This window comes from Salmo salar, chromosome 12 (genome assembly GCF_965601325.2).
Source record: "Salmo salar chromosome 12, fSalSal1, whole genome shotgun sequence".
Lineage (NCBI taxonomy): Eukaryota > Metazoa > Chordata > Actinopteri > Salmoniformes > Salmonidae > Salmo > Salmo salar.
The window spans coordinates 36,495,485-36,521,935 of record NC_138302.1 but is presented as its reverse complement, the minus strand read 5'-3'; the positions used below and the strand labels follow the sequence as shown (position 1 = coordinate 36,521,935).

The following is a 26,451-nucleotide window of genomic DNA, read 5'->3' as shown; positions in this document are numbered from 1 at the left end:
TAGTAAAATAGATAAGTGTTTAAGATTTGTATCCCTGAATTTTTGACCAGCTGATTATAGCTAAGAAAATACATCTGCATTTCCCGCTGTGTAAACACGTTGATTCTCATAGCAAATAGTCTCAAGATAAAGCCTGATAAACTTGGGGAATTGATATTCAAAGCTTAAATAGAAAAACCTTTGTCAGGAACCAGGACTAACACCAGAACTAATAAATCCAATGCAACTGCATGTTTTACAAACGGTACCACATGGAGGGGCACAGTGTTGTAAAAATACTTCAAAAGTACACCTTAAGTCTTTTTTTTTTTGGGGGGGGGGGGGGGGGGGTGTACTTTACTATTTATATTTTTTACGTTTACTTTTTACTCCGTGAATTGTCCCTGTCACCCAAAAGAACTTGTTACTAACATAGACTCCCGAGTGGCGCAGCGGTCTAAGGCACTGCATCTCAGTGCTAGAGGCGTCACTACAGACACCAGGCTGTACCACAACCGGCCGTGATTGGGAGTCCCATAGGGTAGCGTACAATTGGCCCAGCGTCGTCCGGGTTTGGCCGTCATAGTAAATAATAAATTGTTATTAACTGACTTGCCTAGTTAAATAAAAGTTACATTTTAAAACATTGACACTTATCAAGTGAACATCCCTGGTCATCCCTACTGCCTCTAATCTGGCAGACTCACTAAACACAAATTCTTTGTTTGTAAATGATGTCTGAGTGTTGGAGTGTGCCCGTCTATCCGTAAAAAAAGAAGAAAAAAAGAAATTGTGGCATCTGGTTTGCTTAATATAAGGAATGTTAAATGATTTATACTGTTACTTTGATACTTACAGTGCATTCAGAAAGTATTCAGACACCTTGACTTGTTCTACATCTTGTTACATTACAGACTTATTCTAAAACGGATTAAAAAAAAGTTTGCCAAAAGGCACCTAAAGACTCTCAGACCATGAGAAACAAGATTCTGTTCTGATGAAACCAAGATTGAACTCTTTGGAGGAAACCTGGCACCATCCCAACGGTGAAGCATGGTGGTGGCAGCATCATGCTGTGGGGATGTTTATCAGCGGCAGGGACTGGGAGACTAGTCAAGATCAAGGGAGAGAAGAACAGTGCAAAGTACAGAGATCCTTGATGAAAACCTGATCCAGAGTGCTCAGGAACTTCAGACAGGGAAGAAGGTTCACCTTCCAACAGGACAATAACCCTAAGCACACATCAAAGACAATGCAGGAGTGGCTTCAGGACATGTCTCTGAATGTCCTTGAGTGGCCCAGCCAGAGCCCGGGACTTGAACCAAATACAGGTGTGCCAAGCTTGTAGCATCATATCCAAGAAGACTCGAGGCTGTAATTGATGCTAAAGGTGTTTCAACAAAGTACTGAGTAAAGGGTCTGAATACTTATGTAAATGTGATATTTCCATTAAAAAAAATTATACATTTGCAAAAAAATCTAAACCTGTTTTTGCTTTGGTATTATGAGGTATTGTGTGTAGATTGATGAGGGGAAAAAATAATTTAATCAATTTTAGAATAAGGCTGTAAAGAAACAAAATGTGGAAAGTCAAGGGGTCTGAATACTTTCCGAATGCACTGTAAGTATATTTTTGCAATTACATTTACTTTTGAATCTTAAGTATATTTAAAACCAAATACTTTTACTCGAGTAGTAATTTACTGGGCGACTTGCACTTTTACTTGAGGCATTTTCTATTAAGGTACAGTATCTTTACTTTTACTGAAGTATGACAATTGGGTACTTTTTCCACCACTGGGTGGACACGGCACACTATTCTAGTTTTGCGGAGAGAGAGGAGGATGGCGTCAATTTATTTTCTCGCCTAGGGTGGCAGAACAGCAAGGACTGGGCCTGCTTTCCTTTTCGCAGACTTAGACCTGAGGGGTATACAACAAAGCAGGATCAATGAGTTAACTTAATCATATAAAAATATATTTTCCTGCAGTGTGGATTTATTCAAGGATTCTCTGCAAAGTGTGTTAGCGCATGTTTTTTTCAAGTATCTTGACTAGGTAAAACTCTTTCCAGACTGGGAGCTGCGGAAAGGCTTCTTCCCTGCATGTCATCTCATGCATTTTAAGATATCCTAACCGGGTAAAAGCTTTTTCACACTAAGAGGATTTGAAAGGATTATTTATCTCCTGTGTGTGTCATCTCATGTGTTTTCAGTCTCCTTAACCTGGTAAAACCTTTTCCACACTGAGAACATTGGAATGGTTTTTCTCCCGTGTGTATTGTCATGTGATCTTTCAGATGAGATGACTGGATGAATCTCTTCCCACACTGAGAGCATTGGAAAGCCCTCTGCCTCTCTACTAAGTGTGTTCTCTCATGTGATTTCCGGTCCCCTGATGAGAAAAATTTCTTTTCACACTGGGAGCACTGATACGGCTTCTCGCCAGTGTGTGTTCTTTCATGCACTTTTAGATGCCCTGATCGCCCGAAACCCTTCCCACAATGAGAACAGTGGTATGTTTTCTCTTCCCCTGTATGTATTCTCTCATGCTCTTTCAGGCCCCTTAACTCAACAAAACCCCTTCCACACTGTGAGCAGAGGTGAGGCTTCTCTTCTGTGTGTGTCCACTCATGTGTTTTCAGGCTCCCTAACTGGGTAAAACTCTTTCCGCACAGGGAGCACTGGAAAGGCTTCTCTCCTTTGTGTATTCTGTTATGTTTTTTCAGGCTCCCTAACTCAGTAAAACTCTTTCCACACAGGGAGCAGTAGAAAGGCTTCTCTCCTGTGTGTGTCCTCTCATGTGTTGTCAGGTGCCCTAACTGGGTAAAACTCTTTCCACACTGGGAGCAGTGGTGAGGCTTCTCCCCTGTGTGTATTCTCTTGTGCATTTTTAAGTTCCCTAAATGGGTAAAACTTTTTCCACACAGGAAGCATTGGAAAGGCTTATCTCCTGTGTGTGTTCTTTCATGGTCTTTCAGGGTCCATAACCAAGTAAAACCCTTTCCACACTGAGTGCATTGGAATGTTTTTTCTCCTGTGTGTGTTCTCTTATGCTCTTTCAGATGAGTTGACCTGATAAATTTCTTTCCACACTGAGTGCATTGGAAAGGCCTCTCTACAGAGTGTGTGTTTTTTTTCCCAGTGTGTATTCTCTCATGCGTTCTCAGGTTCCCTGACTGGGTGAAACTCTTTCCGCACTGAAAACAATGGTAAGGCTTCTCCCCTTTATGCGTTCTCTTATGGTCTTTAAGGTGCCCTAACCGGGTAAAAGTCTTTCCACATTGGGAGCAGGGGTAAGGCTTTTCTCCTGTGTGCGTCCTCTCATGTGTTTTCAGGTGCCCTGACTGAGTAAAACTCTTTTCACATTGTGAGCAGTGGTAAGGCTTTTCACCTGTGTGTATTCTTTCATGATCTTTTAGGTTCCGTAACTTAGTAAAACTCTTTCCACACTGCGAGCAGCGGTGTTGTCTCGCTGGTTTGGGCATCTCTGGGTCTGGTTCCCCTGAAGTACACTTTCCGCTGTTCGAGTGAGAGTCTAGTCTCTCTCCTGCCAAAGACAAACAGAGTGTTTAGTTAAATACTAAACAGAGACCTGAATGAAACCTCCATATGATAAAATTGTCTTCCTATGAGATTTAATCAAGACTAGATCCATCAATAAAAACAACAGTGCACGTCATCACAGAATGGCGGTAGTGTTTTGTAGCCTAATAAAAACAAAATAGAACTTGACTGTTATGCATTTATTAGACCTAATGGACTACAATTACAGTGTATACAAACAATGGAGTAAAACAAGCTTACATTTGGGGTTCTGAGGGGTAAATTATAAGGTTAGCTACATCTACTTATGGTTTTCTGAAACAAGCCAGCTTCAGTTAGCTTCACATTCCAGCTCAGGCTTCATCCACATTACAGATGTGGATATTGATCCTGCAGCTGCCACTAACTCCAGCCAGGCATGTAACTGCTTGTCCATGTAGCACGTGGACAACCTAGTGAGACGAACGCTAAACTCTTTATTGAGATAACCCTGAAAACGGCAATCCATGGGCGAGTCAGTGCCACGTTTTCATTTTTTGGCGAAATGAAAATGAAAGTTATCTTGCAAATTCAGCAGGCTAAGGTGGCAAATACGCTATTAGAAGTGCCGTCTTTCTTTTATTGTGTGTGTATCATAATGCCGTCATTGATGTGCTTATCAATACACGAGCATCTTCTTTCCCACTCCTTTCATTTTATTCATATGAAAGTTTTAATGTGCATGACGTTTCAAATGCCTCCTGTATTATTCCTAAATGTGTAGTGTGATATATATTTTTTTACACAAGAACATTTTACGAATAAAATATTTAATCAGTCATCTTCCTCATATTGTCGAGAGAATGAAGGGGTGATAATGCACTCTGAGCTCTATTTAAACAAACTTAACGCAGCAGTAAATCTTAACACTGGCTGTAGCACTATAGGTTCGAGGGGGAGTGTCAGGAAAATGTATTGTATTTTCACAACCCGGAATTTTGGGCGCAGAGTCAACGCCCACTGCCATCCGTTCTATTGGCCAACGTGCAATCATTGGAAAATAAAATCGATGAGCTATGATCAAGATTATCCTACCAACGGGACATCGAAAAACTGTCAAATAATATGTTTCACCGAGTCGTGGCTGAACAACAACACAGATAATATAGAGCTGGCGGGATTCTCCATGCACCGGCAGGACAGAGAAGCTACATCTGGTAAGACGAGGGGTGGGGGTGTCTATTTGTCAATAACAGCTGGTGCGCGATGTCTAATATTAAAGAAGTCTCGAGGTATTGCTCACCTGAGGTAGAGTACCTTATGATAAGCTGTAGACCACACTATCTACCAAGAGAGTTCTAATCTATATAGGGATGAAATGGTTACTGGTTTCACAATAAACCACTGTAAAATTCCCGACGGTTAGTATTACCATTTCAAATTGTAATTATCATTAAAACCGTTTTTGAAAAACTCACGGTAAATACTGTCCAACATCAACCAAAGTTAGCAACAGTCTAGTGCAGGCACAGCATGCAATGTGGGTTTTGTTTTGTGTGAAAACATGGCGGAAGGCAGTGACAGCGCTCGGGAAATTTTTCAGCCTTCTAAGAGAACCAAATCTGAAGTGTGGTCATATTTTGGGTTTTACAAAAGTGCTGAGGGAAAATTAATCGAAGATGGTCACCCTGAAGGCAGAACATGCAACAACAAAAAACACTGCAACACTTCAAATCTTTTGAGTCATCTTCGTGACCACCACCCACTACTTTATAGCCAATGCAAGGCAAGTTAACTTTTAGCTCAATGCATAATGTGGGGACTTTGGAATGGGGGAAAACGTCATGGTTTGTCTCTCTAACTTGCTAATAGCTTGTCAATAATGTAAACTGAAGCTTTCAGTGTTACCTACTCTTGTTAAAACACTACACGTTGTTCTGCTGCTGTATGCGTTGTGTCTGCAGACTATTCGCCCATTGCACATGATAACACGTCATGTAGTTTAGTCACCCAACCAACATATTTTGTTCATTTAAAATCCGTCAGTCGTCGACTTGGTTGTAAAAGTGTTCCAACAGGAGGAACACTATAGACTCCTATACAAGACTCCTGTATTTATGTCATTGCAATTACTATCACCGTCTTCTTAAGACTCATTTGTATTTATGGAAATTGTCCATGGGGTCATTGCATATACTCAAATCCAACACAGAAGATAGACTGTGTGCGTGTGCGAATAATAATAATTATAACAACGAGGGGCCATGCACCAAGAGCTCCCTCACCTTGCCAGGGTTGCAAGGAAGCTTTTGTGCATCCCAGCAACCAGCGTGCCATCAGAGGGAGTGTTCAGTGCCAGCAGGCACATCGTCTCCCCTCGCAGATCACTACGTAAACTGGACAAAGTAAATATGCTGACATTTTTACATTTCAATCTCAAGTAAACAAAGATGAATACATACAGGAAGTTAGGCCAGCAGCACCTTATTTCTTTATGAAGGAGAAAACGGACATACAATCAGTGCTGTTCATTTGATTTGTTTACATATTTTGTGTTATTTTAATGTCAACACCTGCACATTGGATTTGTTTACATATGGTAGTATTGTTCTTACATGCACATTGCTTTGTTTGTGTTGCTTTTATATGCACATTTGATTTGCTTATGTTCATGGTTGTGTTCACTAAAACCTGCACTAGGGAAACATTTACCTCTCATGGCCACATGGTGCCATCTTTAATGTTAATGTTGTTATTTTTATGTTTATGCACACAAAAAGTGCATAGTGCTGCTAATTTTATTTGTTGTTTGTTTATTTGATTTGCTTAAGGTTGTGTTCATTTAAACCTGCACTAGGGAAACTTTTACCTCTCATGGCCACATGGTGCCATCTTTAATGTTAATGTTATTATTTTCATGTTTATGCACACAAAAAGTGCATAGTGCTGCTAATTGTATTTGTTGTTTGTTGGTTTTCAATATAAAACTTGGTGAAATGATTTCAGTGCGTGTATCAGTATTTTCTTTTACATTTCAAGCACAATTTAACAATACCGCCATAATACTGATAACGGTGATAACTTTGCTCACTATAATCGTGATATGACATTTTCATACCGTTTCATCTCTACATGTACAGTTGAAGTCGGAAGTTTACATACACCTTACCCAAATACATTTAAACTCAGTTTTTCACAATTCCTGACATTTAATCCTGGGAAAAATTCCCTGTCTTACGATCACCACTTTATTTTAAGAATGTGAAATGTCAGAATAATAGTAGAGAGAATGATTTATTTCAGCTTTTATTTTTTCATCACATTCCCAGTGGGTCAGAAGTTTACATACACTCAATTAGTATTTGGTAGCATTGCCTTTAAATTGTTTAACTTGGGTCAAACGTTTCGAGTAGCCTTCCAACAATAAGTTGGGTGAATTTTGGCCCATTCCTCCTGACAGACCTGGTGTAACTGAGTCAGGTTTGTAGGCCTCCTTGCTCGCACATGCATTTTCAGTTCTGCCCACAAATGTTCTATAGGATTGAGGTCAGGGCTTTGTGATGGCCACTCCAATACATTGACTTTGTTGTCCTTAAGCCATTTTGCCACAACTTTGAAAGTATGCTTGGGGTCATTGTCCATTTGGAAGACCCATTGGCGACCAAGCTTTAACCTCCTGACTGATGTCTTGAGATGTTGCTTCAATATATCCACATAACTTTCCTGCCTCATGATGCCATCTATTTTGTGAAGTGCATCAGCCCCTCCTGCAGTAAAGCACCCCCACAACATGATGCATGCACCCCCGTGCTTCACGGTTGGGATGGTGTTCTTCGGCTTGCAAGCGTCCCCCTTTTTCCTCCAAACATAATGATGGTCATTATGGCCAAACAGTTCTATTTTTGTTTCATCAGACCAGAGGACATTTCTCCAAAAAGTACGATCTTTGTCCCCATACGCAGTTGCAAACCGTAGTCTGGCTTTTTAATGGCGGTTTTGGAGCAGTGGCTTCTTCCTTGCTGAGTGGCCTTTCAGGTGAAGTCGATATAGGACTCGTTTTACTGTGGATATAGATACCTTTGTACATGTTTCCTCCAGCATCTTCACATGGTCCTTTGCTGTTGTTCTGGGATTGATTTGCACTTTTAGCACCAAAGTACATTCATCTCTAGGAGACAGAACACGTCTCCTTACGGAGCGGTATGACGGCTGCGTGGTCCCATGGTGTTTATATTTGCGTACTATTGTTTGTACAAATGAACATGGTACCTTCAGGCATTTGGAAATTGCTCCCAAGGATGAACCAGACTTGTGGAGGTGTACAATTTTTTTTCTGAGGTCTTGGCTGATTTCTTTTGATTTTCCCATGATGTCAAGCAAAGAGGCACTGAATTTGAAGGAAGGCCTTGAAATACATCCACAGGTACACCTCCAATTGACTCAAATGGGGCGGCAGGTAGCCTAGTGATAAGAGCGTTGGACTAGTAACCGAAAGGTTGCAAGATTTCTGGCGCAGGAGTCCCGCTAGCGACCCACCTCGACAGCATCCGTGAAATCGCAGAGCGCCAAATTCAAAATACAGAACGTGATATTAAACCTTCATGATAATACAAGTGTCATGCATGATTCTTTAGCTTAGAATCTTGGCAATCTAACTGCATCGTCGGATTTCAAAAAGGCTTTACGGCGAAAGCACAGCATTCGATTATCTGAGGTCAGCGCCCCACAACAGCATATTATCCAAACAAGCACAGGCGTCACAAAATCCCAAATAGCAATAAAATAAGTCACTTACCTTTGAAGATCTTCCTCTGATCGCAATCACAAGAGTCCCAGGAACACAATGAATGGTCGTTTTGTTCGATAAATTCCTTCTTTATATCCCAAATAGTCTGTTCAGTAGGCGTCATTGAGTTCAGTAATCCACCCGTTCAGAATGCAGACATAGGAGTTCCAAAAGTTACCAGTAAAGTTTATCCAAACAAATCAAACGACGTTTCTAATTCATTATTAGGTACTCTAATATCTAAATAAACGATAATATTTCATACGGAGCGAACTATTTTCCAATAGGTAAGGAAAAGAACGCAGCGCGCTCCCTCGGTCACGAGCGCAATGAGACTAGTTTTTCCTGAGGATAAACAACTATTCCTCGTTGGTTTTTCAGAATACAGCTTAAGCTTGGAATTGGCTGGCAGGTCAACAGAAAAGAAATTGGTCCTCGGGTTTTCGCCTGCTAAATCAGTTCTGTTATACTCACAGACATAATTTTAACAGTTTTAGAAACTTTAGAGTGTTTTCTATCCAATACTACCATGCGTATGCATATCCTAGCTTCAGGGCTTGAGTAACAGGCAGTTTACTTTGGAAACCTCAGTCATCCAAAATTCCTATCCCTAACAAGTTTTAAAGGCACAGTCAACTTAGTGTATGTAAACTTCTGACCCACTGGAATTGTGATACAGTGAATTATAAGTGAAATAATCTGTCTGTAAACAATTGTTGGACAAATTACTTGTGTCATGCACAAAGTAGATGTCCTAACCAACTTGCCAAAACTATAGTTTGTTAACAAGATTTAATGACTCCAACCTAAGTGTATGTAAACTTCCGACTTCAACTGTATATTATTCATAGCCATCTATTTACCACCACAAAATGATGCTGGCCCTAGGACCTCACTCAACCAACTCTACAAGGCCATAAGTTCATCCAGAATCGGCGCTCCTATTGGCCGGGGACTTTAATGCAGGCAAACTTAAATCTGTTTAACCTCATTTCTAACAGCATGTCACATGTACAACCAGAAGGAAAAACACTCTAGACCACCTTTACTCCACACACAGAGATGCATAGAAAGCTCTGCCCTGCCCTCCATTTGGCAAATCTGACCATAATTCTACCTTTCAGATTCCTGCTTACAAGCAAAAACTAAAGCAGGAAGTACCAGTGATTCACCCAATAAAGAAGTGGTCAGTGGTCAGAATGCTACACTACAGGACTGTTTTGATAGCACAGACTGGAATATGTTCTGGGATTCATCCAATGGCATTGAGGAGTATACCACCTCAGTCATCGGCTTCATCAATAAGTGCATCAACGACATCGTCCCCACAGTGACCGTACGTACATATCCCAACCAGAAGCCATGGATTACCTGCAACATCTGCATCGAGCTAAAGGCTAGAGCTGACGCTTTCAAAGAGCGGGACACTAATCTGGACGCTAATAAGAAATCCCGCTATGCCCTCAGACGAACCATCAAACAACCAAAGCGTCAATACAGGATTAAGATTGAATCCTACTACACCGGTTCTGACGCTTGTCGGATGTGGCAGGACTTGAAAACTATTACGGACAACAAAGGGAAACCCAGAAGGGAACTGCCCAGTGACACGAGCCTGCTAAATGCCTTTTATGCTCGCTTCGAGGCAAGCAACACTAAACCATGCACGAGAGCACCAGCTGTTCTGGATGACTGTGTGATAACACTCTCGGTAGCCGATGTGAGCAAGACCTTAAAACAGGTCAACATTCACAAAGCCGAGGGGCCAGACAGATTACCAGGACGTGTACTCAAAGCATGCGCGGACCAACTGGCAAGTGTCTTCACTGACATTTTCAACCTCTTCCTGATCGAGTCTGTAATACCAACATGTTTCAAGCAGGCCACCATTGTCCCTGTGCCCAAGGAAGCGAAGGTAACCTGCCTAAATGATTACCGCCCCATAGCACTCACGTCAGTAGCCATGAAGTGCTCTGAAAGGCTGGTCATGGCTCACATCAACAGCATCCTCCCGGATACCCTAGACCCACTCCAATTCGCAAACCACCCCAACAGATCCACAGATGACGCAATCTCAATTGCACTCCACACTGCCCTTTCCCACCAGGACAAAAGGAAAACCTATGTGAGATTGCTGTTCATTGACAACAGCTCAGCATTCAACACCATAGTGCCCACGAAGCTCATCACTAAGCTAAGGACCCTGGGACTAAACACCTCCCTCTGCAACTGGATCCTGGAATTCCTAACGGGCCGCCCCAAGGTGGTAAGGGTAGGCAACAACACGTCTGCCATGCTGATCCTCAGGGGCCCCTCAGGGGTGTGTACTTAGTCCCCTCCTATTTTTTATTACCCCCAATTTCGTGGTATCCAATTTGTAGTTAGTCTTGTCTCATTGCTGCAACTCCCATACAGACTCGGGAGAGGCGAAGGTTGAGAGCCACGCGTCCTCCGAAACACAACCCAACCAAGTCGCACTGCTTCTTGACACAATGCCACTTAACCCGGAAGCCAGCCGCACCAATGTGTCGGAGGAAACACCGTACACCTGGCAACCGTGTCAGCGTGCACTAAGCCCAGCCCGCCACAGGAGTTGCTAGTGCGCAACGGGACAAGGACATCGCTGCCGGCCAAACCCTCCCCTAACCCAGGCGACGCTGGTCCAATTGTGTGCCGCCCCATGGGTCTCTAGTGGCACAGCTAGCACTGCGATGCAGTGCCTTAGACCACCGAGCCACTCGGGAGGCCAGTCCCCTCCTGTACTCCCTGTTCACCCACGACTGCGAGTCCAAACACAACTCCAACACCATCATTAAGTTTTCTGACAATAGTGGTAGGCCTGACCAACCGACAACGAGGAGACAGCCTATAAAAGGAGGAGGTCAGAGACCTGGCAGTGTGGTGCCAGGACAACAACCTCTCCCTCAACGTGAGCAAGACAAAGGAGCTGATCGTGTACTACAGGAAAAGGCGGGCCGAACAGGCCCCCATTAACATTGATGGGGCGGGTGGCTTGCCTCAGACCATCCGGGTGGCTCACCTCAGACCATCCCGCAGGTGAAGAAGCCAGATGTGGAGGTCCTGGGCTGGGGTGGTTACACGTGGTCTGCAGTTGTGAGGCCGGATGGACATACTGCCAAATTCTCTAAAACAACGTTGGAGGCGGCTTATGGTAGAGAAATTAACATTCAATTCTCTGGCACCAGCTCTGGTGGACATTCCTTCAGTCAACATGCCAATTGCATGCTCCCTCAAAACATTTTAGAGTGGCTTTTTACTGTCCCCAGCACAGGGTGCACGTGTGTAATGATGATGCTGTTTAATCAGCTTCTTGAAATCCCACACCTGTCAGGTGGATGGATTATCTTGGCAAAGGATAAATGCTCACTAAAAAGGATGTAAACAAATTTGTGCACACAATGAGAGAAATAAGCTTTTTGAGCGTATGGAACATTTCTGGGATCTTTTATTTCAGCTCATGAAACATGGGACTAACACTACATATTGTGATTACATGTTTGTTCAGTGTACATGTGTTTTAAAGACAACACTTCAATTGGACAATGCTCGCGCAACTCAGGAGAGGCGGTGCACTCTAGTAGTTTCAGCACAGACGTGGGGGATGGGGCGTGAGTGAGTAGGGGCCGGTTGTGTCTGACACAGAGTAGAGAGAGTAAATAGCCAAACTGACTCGCGCAAGTTAGACAAATATGTCGCTGCAATATGTTGTCTATCATCTCATCTGATAGTGTCTGTCTTGACTGCATCAAGAAGCCAGATAGCTACACTTGCCAGCTAAGTTAGTTAGCTAGGCTAATTGAGGCTATTTAGAAGCGCTCCCCGCGTCCTGGTCTACAACAACTCTATTCATATTAAACAACAGCCTACCTGTTGGTTGATCATTGGAGCCTACTGCTTCTCATTGTGACAACTTTATTCTGTAATTGTAATTAAATGTTGCATTGATTACAAATCTTCCACATCGCTTGGTACACATGGAGCTTCTGACAGTAGTGCTGCTTTGATTGACCGATAATAACAAAGTGTGTAGACTACCAGCCGTTTTTATGATGCGCACTCCAGTGGAGGCTCCTCAGAGGAGGAAGGAGAGGACCATCCTCCTCAGTGAAATTTCATAAAAATAAAAATAGTGAAACATTAAAAAAGTTATCCTTTTTAGATAAAACTATACTAAATAAATATATGTCACCAAATAATTGGTTAAAATACACTGTTTTGCAATGAAGGTCTACAGTAACTTCAACAGCACTGTCTGGGCTAGCACCATAGCGTAGCCGGAGGACAGCTAGCTTCCATCCCCCTCTGGCTAAATTGACTTCAATACAAAACCTAGGAGGCTGGTAGGCCTCACCCCCTTCCGTAGACATATATGGTAATTATGACCACTTCCAGAGGACGTCCTCCAACCAATCAAAGCTTTTGCAGTATGAACTGACATTTTGTCCATCCAATCATAGATGTAGGATCAGAGAACGAACCTAGTGTGTTGTATTGGGATTGTGCCACTGAGCATTTTGGGGGTTCTGTGTGTTGAGAAGCTTGGTGACATTGTTGGATAGAGATTAAGAGTGAAGAGTGATAGATGAGCATTTTTGGGACATTATTCAATTCAAATTAGTTTTTTCAAATTACAGGAGAAAGAGGTATTTTATAAATTGTTTTCTTGGGTTAAGAATTTCATTTTTTGTCCAGTAAGTGCAATTTACAGTTGAAGTCGGAAGTTTACATACAGTCGTGGCCAAAAGTTTTGAGAATGACACAAATATTAATTTTCACAAAGTCTACTGCCTCATTTTGTATGATGGCAATTTGCATATACTCCAGAATGTTATGAAGAGTGATCAGATGAATTGCAATTAATTGCAAAGTCCCTCTTTGCCATGCAAATGAACTGAATCCCCCCAAAATATTTCCACTGCATTTCAGCCCTGCCACAAAAGGACCAGCTGACATCATGTCAGTGATTCTCTCATTAACACAGGTGTGAGTGTTGACGAGGACAAGGCTGGAGATCACTCTGTCATGCTGATTGAGTTAGAATAACAGACTGGAAGCTTCAAAAGGAGGGTGGTGCTTGGAATCATTGTTCTTCCTCTGTCACCCATGGTTACCTGCAAGGAAACACGTGCCGTCATCATTGCTTTGCACAAAAAGGGCTTCACAGGCAAGGATATTGCTGCCTGTAAGATTGCACCTAAATCAACCATTTATCGGATCATCAAGAACTTCAAGGAGAGCGGTTCAATTGTTGTGAAGAAGGCTTCAGGGCGCCCAAGAAAGTCCAGCAAGCGCCAGGACCGTCTCCTAAAGTTGATTCAGCTACGGGATCGAGGCACCACCAGTACAGAGCTTGCTCAGGAACGGCAGCAGGCAGGTGTGAGTGCATCTGCACGCATAGTGAGGTGAAGACTTTTGGAGGATGGCCTGGTGTCAAGAAGGGCAGCAAAGAAGCCACTTCTTTCCAGGAAAAACATCAGGGACAGACTGATATTCTGCAAAAGGTACAGGTATTGGACTGCTGAGGACTGGGGTAAAGTCCTTTTCTCTGATGAATCCCCTTTCCGATTGTTTGGGGCATCCGGAAAAAAGCTTGTCTGGAGAAGACAAGGTGAGCGCTACCATCAGTCCTGTGTCATGCCAACAGTAAAGCATCCTGAGACCATTCATGTGTGGGGTTGCTTCTCAGCCAAGGGAGTGGGCTCACTCACAATTTTGCCTAAGAACACAGCCATGAATAAAGAATGGTACCAACACATCCTCTGAGAGCAACTTCTCCCAGCCATCCAGGTACAGTTTGGTGACGAACAATGCCTTTTCCAGCATGCTGGAGCACCTTGCCATAAGGGAAAAGTGATAACTAAGTGGCTCGGGGAACAAAACATCAATATTTTGGGTCCATGGCCAGGAAACTCCCCAGACCTTAATCCCATTGAGAACTTGTGGTCAATCCTCAAGAGGCGGGTGGACAAACAAAAACCCACAAATTCTGACAAACTCCAAGCATTGATTATGCAAGAATGGGCTGCCATCAGTCAGGATGTGGCCCAGAAGTTAATTGACAGCATGCCAGGGCGGATTGCAGAGGTCTTGAAAAAGAAGGGTCAACACTGCAAATATTGACTCTTTGCATCAACTTCATGTAATTGTCAATAAAAGCCTTTGACACTTATGAAATGCTTGTAATTATACTTCAGTATTCCATAGTAACATCTGATAAAAAATGTCTAAAGACACTGAAGCAGCAAACTTTGTGAAAATTAATATTTGTGTCATTCTCAAAACTTTTGGCCACGACTGTACACTTAGGTTGAAGTCATTAAAACTCGTTTTTCAGCCACTCCAGAAATTTCTTGTTAACAAACTATAGTTTTGCCAAGTCGGTTAGGACATCTACTTTGTGCATAACACAAGTCATTTTTCCAACAATTGTTTACAGACAGATTATTTCACTAATAATTCACGGTATCACAATTCCAGTGGGTCAGAAGTTTACATACACTAAGTTGACTGTGCCTTTAAACAGCTTGGGAAATTCCAGAAAATTATGTCATGGCTTTAGGAGCTTCTGATCGGCTAATTTACATCATTTGAGTCAATTGGAGGTGTAACTGTGGATGTATTTCAAGGCCTACCTACAAACTCAGTGCCTCTTTGCTTGACATCATGGGAAAATCGAAAGAAATCAGCCAAGATCTCAGAAAAGAAATTGTAGACTTCCACAAGTCTGGTTCATCCTTGGGAGCAATTTCCAAACGCCTGAAGGTACCACAGTCATCTGTAGAAACAATAGTACACAAGTATAAACACCATGGGACCACGCAGCCGTCATACTGCTCAGGAAGGAGACGCGTTCTGTCTCCAAGAGATTAATGTACTTTGGTGCAAAAAGTGCAAATCAATCCCAGAACAACAGCAAACGACCTTGTGAAGATGCTGGAGGAAACAGGTACAAAGGTATCTATATCCACAGTAAAACGAGTCCTATATCGACATAACCTGAAAGGCCGCTCAGCAAGGAAGAAGCCACGTCTCCAAAACCGCCATAAAAAAGCCAGATTACGGTTTGCAACTGCATATGGGGACAAAGATCGTACTTTTTGGAGAAATGTCCTCTGGTCTGATGAAACAAAAATAGAACTGTTTGGCCATAATGACCATTATTATGTTTGGAGGAAAAAGGGGGATGCTTGCAAGCCGAAGAACACCATCCCAACCATGAAGCACGGGGTGGCAGCATCATGTTGTGGGGGTGCTTTGCTGCAGGAGGGACTGGTGCACTTCACAAAATAGATGGCATAATGAAGTAGGAAAATTATGTGGATATATTGAAGCTACATCTCAAAACATCAGTCAGGAAGTTAAAGCTTGGTCGCAAATGGGTCTTCCAAATGGACAATGACCCCAAGCATACTTCCAAAGTTGTGGCAAAATGGCTTAAGGACAACAAAGTCAATGTATTGGAGTGGCCATCACAAAGCCCTCTACTCAATCCTATACAAAATGTGTGGGCAGAACTGAAAAAGCGTGTGCGAGCAAGGAGGCCTGCAAACCTGACTCAGTTACACCAGCTCTGTCAGGAGGGATGGGCCAAAATTCACCCAACTTATTGTGGGAAGCTTGTGGAAGGCTACCCGAAAAGTTTGACCCAAGTTAAACAATTTAAAGGTACGGCTACCAAATACTAATTGAGTGTATGTAAACTTCTGACCCACTGGGAATGTGATGAAAAAATAAAAGCTGAAATAAATCATTCTCTCTACTATTATTCTGACATTTCACATTCTTAAAATAAAGTGGTGATCCTAACTGACCTAAGACACGGAATTTTTACTAGGATTAAATGTCAGGAATTGTGAAAAACGGAATTTAAATGTATTTGGCTAAGGTGTATGAAAACTTCCGACTTCAACTGTATTTAAAGTTGCCTTGCTAACTTCAGTAGCTAGCTACCAGCGTGAGCGTGTGCAGACTTTTTGTTGAAGAACCCCTTTCATTCTCTGGGGTACACGGAAAAGGTGTGAATTAAAAGCGAGGGTCGTCCTCTGCCTGAGATCAGTTTCATGAAGAAGGATGAAAAGGTGAGAGCGTTCAATATCAACTGGTATGAAATGTATAGCTGGTTAACAGGGAGCCTATCATCAAGCCACCTGTACTTGCACGTTACGATTCTTTACAAGTTGAACATCTTTTCTGGGATGTCGAAAACAATTCCGAATGATTTGATAGCTCCCATCGCATCATCCATTAAACGTTAGATTAAAGAGAGAGGTTGACGCAGCACATTTTTTTTCGCATGCACTCAAGTAGGCTTTGCACTTTCCTCCGGTATTTATTTAGCAAAGACGATAACACATAATCACTCCGGACAGACAAGCAAAAACTCATGACATAAATGTTGCCGCAGCCTAGGCTACACCTAAACATTTTTCCGTCTGATCAACTGTAGGTTACTAATAAGAGCGGCTGCATACAGCCTATGCTCCCTGTCCATCTGGTCAGGGTAAACTAATTGTTAACGTTATGTATAGTCCATTTGTGTGTCAGGAGAAAATGTGAACGTGATCACGTTTCTATTATATTCAAAATTGGGCTGGCTAGGCTGCCTATACGTTTTTAATCCAAAATGATTACCTGGAATGAACCAATCAACATGATAGTGATGGCAGATGTGTCATTTTATTTACAAGGCCTACAGTTGCATAGGCCTGCATGATGCAAACATGCATAAAGCCAGCTCAGCCCTGTGAGTTCCATTGTCTATCAGTTATCTATGTGTCTGAGTAGAGGAAATCCCCCTCCTAATCCCCCTCCTAATCTAGTCTAAATATAATTTATATGAACAAATATAAGGAAGCTGCAGTTTGACAGGGTTTTCATCCCCCCCAGGGCCAGGAGTTATTTAAAACAATGTGACTTGATTAGGAAAAAATGGTCCCATCATAGCCCATATAAAACCTTTTTACAACTGATTAATCACTGTCAATACTGATGAGGAATTGAAAAATCGTATGGTTGAGAGGGATGAGGCAAAAGGTATGGCAATTAAGTCTGGCAGCCAAACTGATTGGCAAACGTACTGCAAATTAAGAAATCATGTGACTAAACTAAAGAAAAATAAACTACACTATGAAACAAAGATAAATTATATAAAGAATGATAGAAAAAAGCTTTGGGGCACCTTAAATGAAAATTTGGGAAAAAAAGCCAACTCCTTCATTCATTGAATCAGATGGCTCATTCGTCACAAAGCCCACTGATATTGCAAACTATTTTAATGCCTTTTTCATTGGCAAGATAAGGAAACGTAGGGATGACATGCCAGCAACAAATGCTGACACTACACATCTAAGTATATCGGACCAAATAATGAAAGACAAGCATTGTACTTTTGAATTCCGTAAAGTCAGCGTGGAAGAGGTGAAAAAATGATTGTTGTCTATCAACAATGACAAGCCACCGGGGTCTGATAATCTGGATGGAAAATTACTGAGGATAATAGCAGACGATATTGCCACATCTTCAATTTAAAACCTACTTGAGACCGTGTGCCCTCAGGCCTGGAGGGAAGCTAAAGTCATTCCGCTACCCAAGAATAGTAAAGCCCTCTTTACTGGCTCAAACAGCTGACCAATCAGCCTGTTACCAACCCTTAGTAAACTTCTGGAAGAAATTGTGTTTGACCAGATACAATGCTATTTCACATTAAACAAATTGACAACAGAATTTCAGCATGCTTATAGGGAAGGACACTCAACAAGCATGGCACTTACACAAATGATGATTGGCTGAGAGAAATTGATGATAAAATGATTGTCAGACTTCAGTGCAGCTTTTGTCATTATCGATCATAGTCTGCTGCTGGAAAAACGTATGCGTTATGGCTTTACACCCCCTGCTAAAATGTGAATAAAGAGTTACTTGTCTAACAGAACACAGAGGGTGTTCTTTAATGGAAGCCTCTCAAATATAATCCAGTTAGAATCAGGAATTACCATGGGTAGCTGTTTAGGCCCCTTGCTCTTTTCAATTTTTACTAACGACATGCCACTGACTTTGAGTAAAGCCAGAGTGTCTATTTATGCGGATGACTCAACACTATAGACGTCAGCAACTACAGCGACTGAAATGACTGCAACACTCAACAAAGAGCTGCAGTTAGTTTCAGAGTGGGTGGCAAGGAATAAGTTATCCCTAAATATTTCCAAAACTAAAAGTATTGTATTTGGAACAAAACACTCACTAAACCCTAAACCTCAACAAAATCTTGTAATAAATAATGTGGAAAATGAGCAAGTTGATATGACTAAACTGCTTGAAGTAACGCTAGATTGTAAACTGTCATGGTCAAAACATATTGATGCAGTAGTAGCTAAGATGAGGAGAAGTCTGTCTATAATAAAGCGATGCTCTGCCTTCTTAACAACACTATCAACAAGGCAGGTCCTACAGCCCTAGTTTTGTCGCACCTTGACTACTGTTCAGTCGTGTGGTCAGGTGCCACAATTGCAATTGGCCCAGAACAGGGCAGCACGGCTGGCCCTTGGATGTACAGAGAGCTAATATTAATAATATGCATGTCACTCTCTCATGGCTGAAAGTGGAGTAGAGATTGTCTTCGTCACTACTTTTATTTATGAGAGGTATTGACATGCTGAATGCACCGAGCTGTCTGTCTAAACTACTGGCACACAGGTTGGACACCCATACATACCCCACAAGACATGCCACAAGAGGTCTCTTCACCATCCCTAAGTCCAGAACAGACTATGGGAGGCACACAGTACTACATAGAGCCATGACTACATGGAACTCTATCTACATCAAGTAACTGATGCAAGCAGTAAAATTAGATTTAAAAAACAGATTAAAAAACACCTTATGGAACAGCGGGGACTGTGAAGCAACACAAACATTGGCACACACACACACACACACACACACACACACACACACACACTATAAATACACATGGATTTAGTACTGTAGATATGTGGTAGTGGTGGAGTAGGGGCCTGGGGACACACAGTGTGTTGTGAAATCTGTCAATGTATTGTAATGCTTTTAAAATTGTATAAACTGCCTTAATTTTGCTGGACCCCAGGAAGAGCAGCTGCTGCCTAATGGGGATCCATAATAAATACACATACAAAATGAGGTAGTCACCTGGAATGCATTTCAATTAAGAGGTGTGCCTTGTTAAATGTTAATTTGTGGAATTTCTTTCCTTCTTAATGCGTTTGAGCCAATCAGTTGTATTGTAACAAGGTAGGGGTAGTATACAGAATATAGCCCTATTTGGTAAAAGACCAAGTCCATATTATGTCCAGAACAGCACAGATAAGCAGAGAAACGACAGTCCATCATTACTTTAAGACATGAAGGTCAGACAATATGAAAATGTCAAGAACTTTGAAAGTTTCTTCAAGTGCAGTCGCAAAAACCATCAAGCGCTATGATAAAACTGGCTCTCATGAAAACCGCCACAGGAAAGGAAGACCCAGAGTTACCTCTGCTGCAGGGGATAAGTTCATTAGAGTTACCAGCCTCAGAAATTGCAGCCCAAATAAATGCTTCACAGAGTTCAAGTAACAGACACATCTCAAAATCAACTTGCTTGGGCCAAAAAACACAAGCAATGGACATTAGACCGGTGGAAATCTGTCCTTTGGTCTTATGACCCCAAACTTGAGATTTTTGGTTCCAACCGCCGTGTCTTTATGAGACGCAGAGTAGGTGAACGGATGATCTCTGCATGTGTGGTTCCCACCGTGAAGCATGTAGGAAGAGGAGGTGTGATGGTGTGGGGGTGCTTTGCTGGTGACACTGGCGGGGATTTATTTAGAATTCATGGCACACTTAATCAGCATGGCTATCACAGCATTCTGGAGCAATACACCATCCCATCTGGTTTGCGCTTAGTGGGACTATCATTTGTTTTTCAACAGAACAATGACCCAAAACACACCTCTCGGCTGTGTAAGGGCTATTTGACCAAGAAGGAGAGTGATGGAGTGCTGCATCAGATGACCTGGCCTCCACAATCACCCGACCTCAACCCCACTGAGATGGTTTGGGATGAGTTCGACCACAGAGTGAAGGAAAAGCAGCCAACAAGTGCTCAGCATATGTGGGAACTCCTTCAAGACTGTTGGAAAAACATTCCTCATGAAGCTGGTTGAGACAATGCCAAGAATGTGCAAAACTGTCATCAAGGCAAAGGGTGGCTACTTGAAGAATCTAAAATATATTTGGATTTGTTTAACACTTTTTTGGTTACTACATGATTTCATATGTGTTATTTCATAGTTTTGATGCCTTCATTATTATTCTACAATGTAGAAAATAGTAAAATAAAGAAAAAACCTTGAATGAGTAGGAGTGTCCAAACTTTTGACTGGTACTGTACATGTAGGTAAGGGTAACGTGACTATGCATAGATAATAAACAGCGACTAGCTTGTGTGTGTGCCATTCAGAGGGTGATTGGGCAAGACAATAAGTGTCTTTGAATGGGGTATGGTAGTAGGTGCCAGGCACACCGGTTTGAGTGTGTCAAGAACTGCAACACTGCTGGGTTTTTCAAACTCAACAGTTTCCCGTGTGTATCAAGAAATGGTCCACCACCCAAAAGACATACAGCCAACTTGACACAACTGTGGGAAGCATTGGAGTCAACATAGGCCAGCATCCCTGTGGAACACTTTCAACACCTTGTAGAGTACATGCCCCAACAAATTGACGCTGTTCTGAGGGCAAAACGGAGTGTAACTCAATATTAGGAAGGTTTACCTAATTTTTTGTACACTCGGTGTACAGTGTCAACGTTTTGGATCACTATGTTTGTTGTACAGTTACAAGATGTCATACTCTGGGTAGTTCTTAACATAATGAGCCTATGTTTGTCTATTGTGAAGACAATTATCCATGGAACACGCATTTATTAATAATAGGCCTGTAATATGTACATACATTCACTGATGAAATAGATTCTAAATTTGACTGCTAAGATATTTAACGCAAAATTGACTACGGTAATGGTGGAGCTCAAGAGCTTTTAAAGGTGACTTGGTGGTCCCCGGAACAGAAAAGGATAGGAACCACTGACCTACAGAGCTGACATCACTTGGAGCAAGGTCACCAATGTCCTTAACCCATGAAACAAACACACATTAGAATTCCCATTTTTAATAGCTTCCTATCCACATGTTGTATAGACATGTGAAGACAAGTACTGTGGGTTCCCTTTCCTTTGTTGTCTACGATACACCAATTACTTGATCAAAAAGCAGCTCGTGAGTAGTTTTAGAATGGCCTGCGACATGGTTTAGGAATGTAAAAAGCGGTCCCGCAAATTTGCGATACAAAGAACAAAAAAGCGCAGGAAATATGGGTCTGGGCTAGAAAGACGTGGTTTTCTCTGTAGTAATGGTGCAAGCATTCAGTGTACTCAGTGTATTCGCTATGGCACTCAGAGGCTGCAGTACAACAAAGTACTTTTTTTCTAAGCATACTGGTGTCCCAAATTAAAATTCCACGTCGCACAGCAAAATATTTCAGAGTATATGAGACTAGGGCTGTCGCGATGACCGTACTATCACCACACCAGCAGTCATGAGTCATGAAAGGCTGTCAAATTCCACGGGACCATTTAGTCACGGTAATTAGGCTTAAGTTCTGATGCTGCTGATGGTCATTAGTAGTCTACCAAACTTGCTAACTGCCTGTTACTCAGCACTCTATTGTCCCTCTAATCACTCTCACATCAATGCAAATGTTTCGAAAATCTAATCCAACACTTCATGAGGGCCCATGGGCTCCTGTTGCACAATATTTCTATAGGCTATGCAATTGCGCGAGAAAACAGAGTGATGGCATCTATTAAAAAGAGGATCCCATCAGCTTTCTATAGGCTATTCCTACTATATTTATTTCTCAACTTTCCTAATATTAAGCAAATATTAAGCACATTGCTTAACTCTACAACAGGTGTATAGCCTACCTGGCTGTCATAAAAATGAGCCACATTTGCTATTTAAGTGCAGAGATGACATGTATTCTTTCCCCCGCCGTTTCCAGACATGTGCATGATAATGGTCTATTCTAAATCAAAGCGAATTTCACACATATATTATTTAGTATATGTAAAGACAAGATTAAAACAAGAATAGTCTGACATGTGACATTAGCCTATCACTTGTGAATTATATATCATCCCTTGTGAATGATGCCCAGCTTAAGGTAAGAAACAAAGATTTTTTATGTTTTCATCATAGTCGCACACCTCATGTAGCCTATCCCATTGTTCTATATGTTTTGATACTAAAGTGGCCAAATAACTTCTTAAAATGAAGCACATTAAATCGGTTTTACAACAGGTGTAGAGCCTAACTGGCATACAGTGCAGTGAGGTTCAAGTTTGGGGAAGATCATTTTCACCATAACAATGCACCTTTATAATAAAAGCATTCCATGCATAATCACATTTGTGGTTACTTTTGATGATGATGTTTTCCCACTAATGGAACCTTTGTGCTTATAGCCTACTGCCGTGTGCACATTGCAGTGCTTATAATGTGAAGAAATAGCTTAATAGTTTAGCAACATTTTAAGCTAAACGTTCTGATCTGTTGCGTCAGCCACACTACGTAGTTTTTTTTTAAAGCTAGTGGTTGTATTAATTTGAGATCTCTCACATCCCACAACTGTCCCAGACTATGTTTGGAATATGTATTTCTTGCACAGAATAGGTCAACTTTTGTACTATGGGGGATAGTAGATTGACATAGGTTAGTGCTGTTGCTGTTCGTTAGGCCTACTCATCTTGTTGGCTGACGAAAAGTAAATATGGACAGTTCTTCCAATATCTTCAATATGCACCTCGGAATAGGACAAGGACGCGTGCAGTTGCGTCCCCGATAGACACATTGGGGACGCAACTGCAAGCGTCCTTATCCTATGCACACGTTCTTAACCTATTACAAGTGTCTTCACTTGTAGCCTGTGAGAAAGACCCAATCACGTGATGGAGAGCCGTGTGAGTGAGATGATAGATGCTTCGGAGCAGGCTGCACTCAGGGAAAAGGGCTGCAAAGGGGATATTTTTTAGGGTGTATTATGGCCACACAAAGGGGATGCCGCCGGGAAATTCAAGGCATTATCAAGTGCTTGTCAAATTGTGAATGAGGGACTGATGAAGTGTGTAGAAACAAAGCAGAGCCCATGCCATTCAGGCAACTTTTTTCAAATCATCATTAGAGTCACATCATGCAGCCTGACAATGTATTAAACATCTAAACATATAGCCCAACGTTTGTAGAACGACTAAAGTTACATTAATAACACTAAATTAAGCATATAAGAGCGCACTCCCTCAAATTGTTTGGAGAAAATATCCTTTCTATTTTATTCAGCTTTGTTCAATTGTATTCTTCATACTATAAAATAATGCCATGGAATTCTAAGCAAATCTTGTCTGCTAAATGAACTAGTGTAGCCCACAGCCATATGTTAGGTCCTGATCTGGCTATGCCATAAGGACAACTCAGAGTATGCTATTCTGTTCTTCTGAAATAGAATACATTTTCTTCATATCATGTTTCTTTAGACCAGTCTAAAGTAAATAATGGATTTATTACATGGATTTATTCGACTTTTTAAAATGTAGATGTTCCAAAGTTCTGCATCAGTGGCTTGTAGGCTGTGTGTGGAAGCCAGACGATGCTAAATGTGTTCAAGATTAATTAACGGTCAAATACTGTGAGACCGACAGATACTTGCTTGACAATCACCGGGACCACCACAGCCCTATACGAGACCAAAACGGTTGCACTGTATAGCCCTGACAGATGAGCTGCTAATCAACACTAAATAGCTATGTTTTGCAAATATGGGTCAATAAATAAATATTGATCAATTAATGAACTGTTACAGAAGATTGGAGTCTAATCCACACACACCATTATTCTTACCTGATGACATTGAATCTGAATCTCCCTTTTCATCTCCTTCTCTCGCAGTTTCACTCAGCCCCGGTGTTTTCCTGCAATCGACTAGCCGCACAGACACCCTCTTCAGACCCCACAGTGAGGCACGACCTGAGGACTCCAGGAAATGGGAGGGGGGCGGGAAAGACGTGTCCTGGAAAACACATGCGGAAATAATGACAGAATCAATTTAGGGTATGAAACTCTCCTACATGTCAAGGAATTTTGAATTCTCAAAAGTCTCAGCAGTCTTTCTTTGATTCCTCTCATTCTCTGGACCTCCTTCCCAAATTGCATTGGAAGAGAAAGTCCAATCAGAATCACCTTTATTTGCTAAGTGCATTTACATATATAGGACATTTGGAGGAACCTCAAATATTCTCCTCCAATGTATTCAAAGAAGGAGGTTGAAGAATCAAGAATGAGAGGAATCAAGGAAGGACTGTTGAGAACCAAAACACTCAATGACTGGGAAATACTTACCTCCAGCCGGTTGCTAGGAAACCAATCCTTGTCCTCCATGTCCCATTCTTCATTGCAGTGAATAGCATTGTCATCATTATCAACAGTCTGGCTGGGACTCACAGGTGCCACACTATATTCTCCCTGTATCTTTCTGATGTCCTCTTTCACTATACAGCCCTGGGAGGGCCAGAAAACAGCATTTTGCCTTGGTTCTGTAAAGGGAAGAGTTCAACTATTGGTTAAAACAAAGGGTGTAGCTGGCTCTCTACCTGTTTCCAGGCATATCACTCTCTTCATCCAAGGACCTTCAGTCGGAGAGCGAACTCTGAATACAAACTAAACAAAAATGAAAAAAAAATATATTAAAAAACGGAGGTCAGTAGAATGCCTCTTAAAACCACACATCGGTTCAACAACTGCACAGTTTGTGCCCCTGTTTTTAAGACAATATCAAAGATTTGTATAACTAACCCAAGATACACCACAGTCTGTTGTTTCCAATGGGATCAAATGAAGCATAGTGGGCAGAACAAACATACATATTGCCATTATGGCACCCCTACTCTGTGAAGTGTGTGTGTGTGTGTGCGTGTGTGCAATAACTCAAATCGCCCTTGCTCTTCTAAACACCACCATTTTTCTTTTACTTTAGCAAAGGGTAAAGTCTACAAAACGTACCAGCCTGTTCGTAACATATTCTTGTTTTGTGATTAAAGGTTCTGTAGATTTTGAAAATTAGCTGAATGTTGGCCCAGTTCCATCTCACTCCATACTCTCCCACTGCTGGACACTGGGCTTCCTTCCTCTCCTCAACATATTTGATGGGGAATGGAAATTCCAACCGGATGCTTCAGATTTATACATCCCGTGAAACATCTGGCTCCTTGTTCTATAATCATGGCTAGGTGGGATACAGATTTTGTCAGATTTAGTTTTTTGGGGGGGCATTTTAGCTAACCCTAACCTGCTGCATCAGTTCTCCTAAACCTGCTAGGAAAAGTCAATTTTGACAAAATCTGTAAAATCCCTTCTAGACAAAACCTTGTTCTATATGTGACAAAACTCACTGGTGTCTTCAGTCTCCTCTCCTTCCTCCTCTTTCAGTTCCAAAACGTCTTCCTCCTCCTTTATTGAGATAGCTATCTCTTCCTCTTTCACTATGCAATATTGTTCTTCTTTTAATGTGATAGTCTCCTCTTTCATTCTGAATTCGTCTACTTCCTCTTTCACTACAAAAGGTCCTTTCTCTTCGTTCACCATAACAACCCCCTCTTCTTCTTTCAATGTGATAGTCTCCCCTTTCTCCTTCATCGTTCTGAAAGCGTCTTCCTCTCCTTTTACTGTATCCCCCTCTTCTTCTTTTACGACAATGTTCAGCCCCAGAGGTTCTTTCTCTGTCCAGCAGACCTCTTTTTTAGCAGCGGGGGAGAAGCTTTGTGAGCTCATTGTCAGGGATGTTAGCTAGCTAACGTTAGCATGAGCGACTGCCCTAGTGCTAGGCTCAGTATCAATCTTAAATGGCAAATTCCGTTTAAATCAACTAGTACATACGTTATCAGAATTGTGTTTAAACCACTAATATTCATGTAGCTACACAAAAAAATGGTCTAAAGTGATGCAATGGGTAGGTTTTATGTTGGCTAACAAGCTAACAGTACAGAGCTGGTGAATCAGTAGCCGTGTTGTTGTTGTTGA

The 26,451-nt window shown here is 41.8% G+C and overlaps 1 protein-coding gene across 1 annotated transcript; it reads right to left on the bottom strand.

Moving 5' to 3' along the window:
• Positions 1-319: 319 nt before the first annotated feature.
• On the bottom strand, positions 320-26,451 carry LOC106564833 (uncharacterized). The gene is made up of 4 exons (XM_014131268.3): positions 25,824-26,451; positions 24,775-24,968; positions 24,277-24,445; positions 320-3,527 (listed from the first exon to the last, which is right to left on the bottom strand). The coding sequence occupies exons 1-4, from the start codon at positions 26,200-26,202 to the stop codon at positions 2,155-2,157; spliced, it is 2,115 nt and encodes a 704-aa protein (XP_013986743.3). The 5' UTR covers positions 26,203-26,451; the 3' UTR covers positions 320-2,154.

Bases quoted from the DNA above. Each gene is read 5' to 3' on its own strand.
- LOC106564833 (XM_014131268.3), bottom strand. From the start codon at position 26,202: ATGAGCTCACAAAGCTTCTCCCCCGCTGCTAAAAAAGAGGTCTGCTGG. The intron at 24,969-25,823 runs GTGAGTTTTGTC...TTCCCTTTACAG, and splicing joins AGAGGAGACTGAAGACACCA to AACCAAGGCAAAATGCTGTT. The intron at 3,528-24,276 runs GTAAGAATAATG...TGTCTTTGGCAG, and splicing joins TTCAGATTCAATGTCATCAG to GAGAGAGACTAGACTCTCAC.